The 7,403-nt window shown below is 43.5% G+C and overlaps 1 protein-coding gene across 1 annotated transcript; it reads left to right on the top strand.

Annotated features, from left to right (window-relative positions):
* On the top strand, positions 1-4,859 carry emx2 (empty spiracles homeobox 2). The gene is made up of 3 exons (XM_030379477.1): positions 1-848; positions 2,192-2,376; positions 3,708-4,859. The coding sequence occupies exons 1-3, from the start codon at positions 458-460 to the stop codon at positions 3,873-3,875; spliced, it is 744 nt and encodes a 247-aa protein (XP_030235337.1). The 5' UTR covers positions 1-457; the 3' UTR covers positions 3,876-4,859.
* The last annotated feature ends 2,544 nt before the right edge of the window (positions 4,860-7,403 follow it).

Genomic DNA, 7,403 nt, shown 5'->3' with positions numbered 1-7,403 from the left:
TGAGTAGGTGAAATGTTGTGAAGATGGGCTTCTGAACGAATCCGTTCCCTTTTTGCGCGAGTCCGCCTCTCCGTGCGCGTTTCTATTGACGCACTTAAAGCCTCTTCCCTCAACCTTAAGGGGAGTAGAAGCGACCAATCACCATGCCATTACAGGCTTCAGAGGAAGCTGTTTATGGGACTCCAGCACTAATTAGGCTCATGAACTAACAAATCGGCTGCACAACCGGTACGGGGGAAACGATCACATCCATGGATTGTCTGGAGTAGTCCCACTTTTACTGCGATTTGCTTGTTTTTGGGGCTTTCTGTATCGTCGCGTTTTCCTTCCCAACTTGTGCTGCTGAGAAACTTTCCTCTCGCGGGTGAGCGTGTGTGTTCGTGTGGTGGTGGAGTATTTCAACGAGGAACGACTGCAACACTTCCAACTTAAGCTGGGGAATCTGGACCATCAAACCATGTTTCAACCCACACCCAAGAGGTGTTTCACCATCGAGTCTTTGGTGGCGAAGGATAATCCGCTACCGGTGTCGAGGTCCGAGGAGCCCATCCGACCCGCCGCTCTGAGCTATGCAAACCCCGGCCAGATGAACCCCTTTCTGAACGGCTTTCACTCCGGCGGCCGGGGCGTCTACTCGAACCCGGACTTGGTGTTCGCCGAGGCGGTATCGCATCCTAACTCGGGTGTACCGGTGCACTCGGTTCCCCCTCCCCACGCCCTGTCTGGCCACCCTCTCTCCTCGTCCCACAGCAGCCCTCACCCCCTTTTCGCCAGCCAGCAAAGGGACCCGTCCACTTTCTACCCCTGGTTGATACATAGATATAGGTACCTGGGCCACCGATTCCAAGGTAGGTTTGCGAATTTTTTGCTTGTTATTTACACGTAATCGAATGTTCGATGCTTACTGTTCATGCACTGTTGGTTTTTTTTAAAAGCGAGGTTGGAATTAAATGAGGCCTGAATAGGCTAAATATTAATGTAACCATAGTGATGGTCGATTCCATGTAGCCTACATTGTATTAGCCCTCTTTATTTCTTGCCAGGTCAAATGGCACAGAAAACATCCATAGAATTAAATTTGAGTTTACATTTTGATAAAAAAAAACGTTCAATGCATTTAGTCAAATGCAATTCAAGAAAATAATTTGGTCTAATAAGGCATAATCGTCATTTGATTGAAAACGCAATTTGGGATGTCCACGGGACTATTGAAATATTTTTTGTTTCCTATTTGTAGGCCTATTGTAGTTTTCTAAATTATAAACGTTTTATTACATTTTTCCTTATAGCGAAATGGGCTTCACCCCCAACGTAATTTACAATTAATTGCTAGATAGTATGAAACCTTTTTTTTAATGAAATTCACACCCACCAATAATCCTGATGTGTGTGCGTATTAAAACATATATTCCTTTTAAAAGGCCGATTCTCATCCGAAGAATTTATAGTCCAATTATTTTCCAGGCAACGATTTCTGTCTGGTAAAATACTGAGAATACTGACAATAAATGTCTAGTAAGATGATCCTGATCTAAAATGTTTTAATGCACTGGACAGTCTGGTTATATTTACCCAGTGGCGGCACACTGGGTTTTAGGCCTATACCACCATCAGCCAATCTTTTTATTTACTATAGCCTACTATCGATTATTTAAAAAATAATGAACATCTCTAGTTTTAACACGTTTGTTTGCACGCTCGTATACCTGCACGGAGGGTTTTTTAGTTGGAGGAGACACATTTATATTTAAAAAAGGGCATGTCTTTTATCGACCAAGGTGGAGGTCGAGTGTATTAGTCCAAATAAATGATGTATCGCTTTCATCATTTATTTTTAAAACCCAATTTAAAAAAGTGTGGACGTTGTGTGATTCTACACGAATGGTCTCCGATTATTTCCTCGGTTTTGCTGCGGCTGTGCATGGTGTGTGTGTGTGTGTGTGTGTGTGTGTGTGTGTGTGTGTGTGTGTGTGTGTGTGTGTGTGTGTGTGTGTGTGTGTGTGTGTGTGTGTGCGCGCGTGTGTGCGTGTGCGTGTGCGTGTGTGTGTGTGTGTGTGTGTGTGTGTGTGTGCGCGTGTGTGTGTGTGTGTGTGTGTGTGTGTGTGTGTGCACGTCGGCAGCTATAGTGTCTCGTCAGGCAACATGAGAACACACACATGATGCTAATGAAAAAAACCTTGGTCGTTTGCAGGTAACGAAACAAGTCCAGAAAGCTTCCTTTTGCACAATGCACTGGCGAGAAAACCCAAAAGAATCCGCACAGCCTTCTCCCCGTCGCAGCTCCTCCGGCTGGAGCACGCGTTCGAGAAGAACCACTACGTAGTGGGGGCCGAACGGAAACAGCTCGCGCACAGCCTCAGCCTCACAGAAACTCAGGTGAGAGTCGCCCAAAGCTCCGTCCGATCACCCGTCTTCATGCGTAAATGTGTGTTATATTGTATCTTAGAGTAGGCCGCTTGTTGTCCACGTCTCGGCCTGTTGTCGTTGCAGAGGTGATTGTGTGTGTAGGCCTTTAATGTCGGCATGGGCCGTAGTGACCCAGGAAAAAATCACTTTGGCAATACGTATTATTTGACTTTATGTTTCTTGTTATTAAGAAAATATTTTCCCAAAGAACCGAACCTGAACATATATATATTTTTTACCTTTTTTTGTGTTTAATTAATGATTAATCATTTTTTTGGTTTTGAAATAGCCTAGTGAAATAGCCTAACCTTTAAGATGGATTACAAATAGAAATTGGATTTTAAAAAATCGCACCTACGACCTATTGGCCTTCACGTTGTTGGTCGCTGACTTTAGTGGGACTGAAGCTCACAGCCGGTGGATCAGGCCTGCCGTGCTCTAAATAGGGGCTGCTCTGCACTAAGGAGGATGTTTCTGTGCAAAATGGAGGGTGATTAACCAGTTAACCGTTTTATGGGACTCGCCATACAAAGAACAAGACGGAGGTTCAATGGATTCTCCGTAGAGCTCATATTTAAGAGCGCGTTTGAAGCGGCGCTTCTGTGGACCCTGTCCCCGTCTATTGTCCCCCGTGTCAGCAGCGACTCTCTCAGAGACGGGGCCCATAGAGCCGCTGAAGGGAGAAATGAACCATCGCCTACTTCAATTAGCCCAGAGAAGGCATATTAAATACAACTGAGTTGCTACGAAGACCTTCAGGGCGTTGTTAACAAAGCCCACAGAGCGTTGATCGGTCTGGATGATGCTGGCCTAATGTCCCAGGCCATTGTCATATGTGTCAACATCTTTAAACGTGTTGAAAATTAAGCCACAATGGTCAACTGAAAACTAGACCTAAACGCTTTATTTGTTTCACTCACGTAGCCAGTGCAGTACATCAGCCCCATCGATCAGCGTCACGTTTGGATAGACCAGTATAGGCGCACTTTTAGCGCAGTTTAGCGCACGTCGCGATGGCCAGTATTGCGTTTTTACGCGCAGGCCTGTGGCTGCGTGTTGTTCAAGTGTTCTGTGTTGTTTTGGTGTCATTTGTGAAATCTAAATGTGTACAAGCTCACTGAGATCTTGTATTCTCTAGGCCTGCTTGAATATTGGGTCATTAGTCCGAGTAAGCACTGGACTATAGCGCACGTCCGTGCGCGCCGTTTAATATGCATAAATTGGTGTTGGTTTTATGTTGCGCGCGTTTTTTTTATATCCAATAATGACACGGTGTTCGTTTTTGTGTTGTTGTTGTTCAGGTAAAAGTGTGGTTCCAGAACCGAAGAACAAAGTTCAAACGGCAGAAGTTGGAAGAGGAGGGCTCCGAGTCGCAGCAGAAGAAGAAGGGAACGCATCACATCAACCGCTGGAGACTGGCCACCAAACAGGGCAGTCCGGAGGAAATAGACGTCACTTCGGACGATTAAAAAGAGGACAAACTTTGACCTGGGACAAGCAGCATCGTGAAGGATGACATGGATATAGATGCTGGGAAAAGACAGTGCGGGGGTACAAAGCCAATGTCAGAATTCAAACGTGCGGAGGTCGGCAGCTGCGGGCGAGAGGTCGTACCGGTGGCTGGGCTGTACCCGGAGAAGGGGGCCTTCCCACCGTAGGCCATCACAGTGATCGATCCACCTCCCTGACCCCTTCCCACGCACCCTCCCACCACTACACACTACCCCCGTCAACAAACCCAAATTTGTACTCCAATTCACATTGGACATTTGCACTTCTGAAGGTTTTTAAAAACGTTTTCACTCAAAAAACCAAAACACAAAACAGTTTTTTTTTGTAAAACTTGAACTGCATGGTAGAAGTTTCCCTCTGGTAGTTGTTTTAATTTGACCAACTTCTCAAAAAACAGTTTTGTTTTTACTCTATTTTCAAACTGAGAGATGTTGTGCTTTTTCCTTTTTACAAAGTGTGCAGTCTTTAATTAATAATTCTCGTGTAAAAGTGATTGTGAAAACATGAAGTAGCAGTGCTGCGTTATAGTGTTTTAAAGAAAAGAGAACAGAAAATGACAATTCAAAAACTTTATGAAAGTTTATCACACCACAGATTACAGTACGTCAATGAAAAAGGTATACGGTCATTCCTTTAACCTAAAGCTTTACCAATCCGTGATTCTGGCCCGGGCCGACCGGCAGGACTCGACCCTCCCGTGAAAGTGGCCCCAAGGACTAACTGAGAGCTTTTGCCCCCGAGGCGAGAAAACTCCAAGCACTGAGCCTATTCCATGTACAGAAATACTAAAAGTTAATGTTTCTGTTCAACCTTCTTTTACAGAATGTAAATAATTTGTGTATGTGTTAAGTTTGCTACAATTTTAACACAAAGTATACTTCCAAGAAGTATGTAATTGTCAATATTTTGTCAATAAAGTTTTATCAATATGTTGCGCGCAGCTTGAGCATATAGGGCTTTTGATTTTAGGAGGGTCTTGTTAAGCGACTTTTAAAGCGACCATCAGCCTGTGTGCGGTATTCTTACAACAAAAGATACAGCCTAATTCAGCTCTTAAATTGTAATATCCAAACAAACGAGTGTCCTAAAACAGGCAGATATAAAAGTCCACCAATCTAAAGTCACTGTCATCGTTTAGACCTGTGCCTGAAATCTGGGGTTTCTGTATTTTTAGGGGGCGTTTGTTTCTCGTTCTGATGGTTTTATTTTTTTTCCGAGCTAACGTCTAGCCTGCTCCAACCACAAAGAGTCCTACAAGCTTTTGTGAAAGTGCAAATCAGTTTAGGCAATTATCATGCGGGTAATATGAGGGGGAAAGGGGATGCATTGCCCAGTGGTCCGCTCTAATCTCTTAATCCATGCATCCAAAGGGTTCGGCTGGACATAATTTAGTACAATCTGACTACCCCTCACGATGCGATAAGGAAAGGTTGCAATGTGCCACAAAATAGGATCTTTGTTGAAACCTTGTCTTGTCTAATTCGTGTTTTAATTGAACAGCCAAACGGTTGCACTATATTGGAGTATCGGCTAAATAGTGCTATAGGTGATACTAATAATATAGATGCACAGTGTTAATTATTATTAGGCTATGTTAAGCAAATTAACTCCTTAATTAAAACTAATAAATACACCTTAACATAGGCTGAATATTCATTTTGTACTCATAGCTCATTCAACGAGGATTCTTTCTTTTTTTTCGAAGACATTCAGAACATTTGTCACGCATCGAAATATGTTTTTTTAATTATTGTTTTCTCGTTGGTGCGCGTGTGTAAACTGGTATTGGGCGCTGGCGGGACGGGACTCTTATAAAAACTATAGGGAATTTCCTATCTATCTACACTATAACCGCAATAAAAAATCTTTAGAGAATACCATTAGCTCTGGAAAAAAAAACCTAAAAGCTTTATTACAAACCCAGCTTTGAAATAGGGGGATTAGAGGACTGAAAGGGTCCCACAATAGTTAGAAGAAAAGGTTTCATGCTAATGAGGTTAATGCCCTTTGTATCTCCGGACTCCACAACTTCATTACTCCTATCTCCCGCAACACCGAGCGGCTCAGAGCTCCCAATCCACTCCAGCTTCTCCCCACCCAGCCTAAAGAAGGATTTGATAGCGGTCCTGTTCAAACTAGATAATTATATCTTTTCAAGTCGGAATTAAGATAAAGAAAGTGCAGTGAAGGCGGTGAGCCTTGATCCGCTGCACAACAAATTTGGCGCACTTTCCGTTCAGTGCGCCGCGTCGGAGCAGCGGGGAGCGGCTCCCTTATTAACAGTCCCTCGTTTAATACTTCTGCTAAATGTTGGCTTTACTTTGTTGGTTGTTTGTGCATGGATATATATTTTCTGTGTAGGCCTATTTTATTGTTTTACCCGTAATAATTTTTCCATTATTACAATGCTTCAAGGCAAGGCATAAACATAACAAGAAAAAAATATAGTATAAATCCTACATCTATGGGTTTATAGTGCGGGCAAATTGAAAAACATTATTTTCACTGACTCATGGCTTTATGGTTCTGTTAACCTAATGTTAAACACAAGAATGTTATTCTAGTCGTCCACTTAATGTTGGTTCCATGGAGTCGGTTTGAGGCTTAAACGTTGTCGCTCTATAGGTTCTATGGTCAATTCAAATCAAACAATGAGCCAGTGTCGGTGCCGGCATCGGTCGGAGCGTCTGCAGAAACAAAGCCAACACAAGTTTGGACAGCACAGTATAGGATGTGTGATGCGTTTTGTAATAGGGCCATGGTTATGTGTCTTGAAGGCCCTTTATGAAACATGGGGAATACTAAAGGGTAACCTAAAAATAAGAATAATAATTAAATGTGGATGTGAGGTTTAAATACGACACATCCACAAATGGACGGGATTTTATGCAACAATGAGCGTCAAAGGCCTCACCACAGTGACCCGCTTATCTTAACCTTAAACTCTGCGCTTCCAGAAGCAAACGTGTTGAGAGCAAGGAAACCATCAATCAACACGGTTTCAGGATTGGTGGCTGAGGAAATTAAACGAGACAATAGATTAGTGGCCAAGTTTATAATCCTAGATTATGTCGCTTTTAGGGGTGGATAGGCCCACAGTGTGCATATGCGGACCTGAAGTTATACAAGCCCTTTTGGTGATCGTATAGCACATGAAATGATTATCCGAGCAGAGTATCCGAGTCCATCATATCAAATGACCTCATTGACCCAAAACCTCTAATCTGCAATTAGTAGGTATAATTACGCACGCTGTACAGCGTCATGTGAATGCTTATGCGAGCAACTCGATCGGAGGCCCAACACGTTATCACTGAATAGTTGACCTCCACACTGCAGATGATGGTTCAAGGGAAAGTTGGAGCGTTTCAGTTGGGGAAAAGGCTACTTTGTAGCGTGCGTTAGGATCGTCTCAGAGAGACTTCTGCTCCATCTCCCTGTTGGGCTGCACCGAGGGGAACCGCATAGCCTACACCAACAGCTTC

This window comes from Gadus morhua, chromosome 15 (assembly GCF_902167405.1).
Source record: "Gadus morhua chromosome 15, gadMor3.0, whole genome shotgun sequence".
In the NCBI taxonomy this organism is placed as follows: domain Eukaryota; kingdom Metazoa; phylum Chordata; class Actinopteri; order Gadiformes; family Gadidae; genus Gadus; species Gadus morhua.
This window is presented reverse-complemented; position numbering and strand designations above follow the sequence as displayed.

Coding starts and splice junctions, on each gene's coding strand:
- emx2 (XM_030379477.1), top strand. CDS start 458: ATGTTTCAACCCACACCCAAGAGGTGTTTCACCATCGAGTCTTTGGTG. Junction 849..2,191: donor CCTGGGCCACCGATTCCAAG/GTAGGTTTGCGA, acceptor GGTCGTTTGCAG/GTAACGAAACAAGTCCAGAA. Junction 2,377..3,707: donor TCAGCCTCACAGAAACTCAG/GTGAGAGTCGCC, acceptor GTTGTTGTTCAG/GTAAAAGTGTGGTTCCAGAA.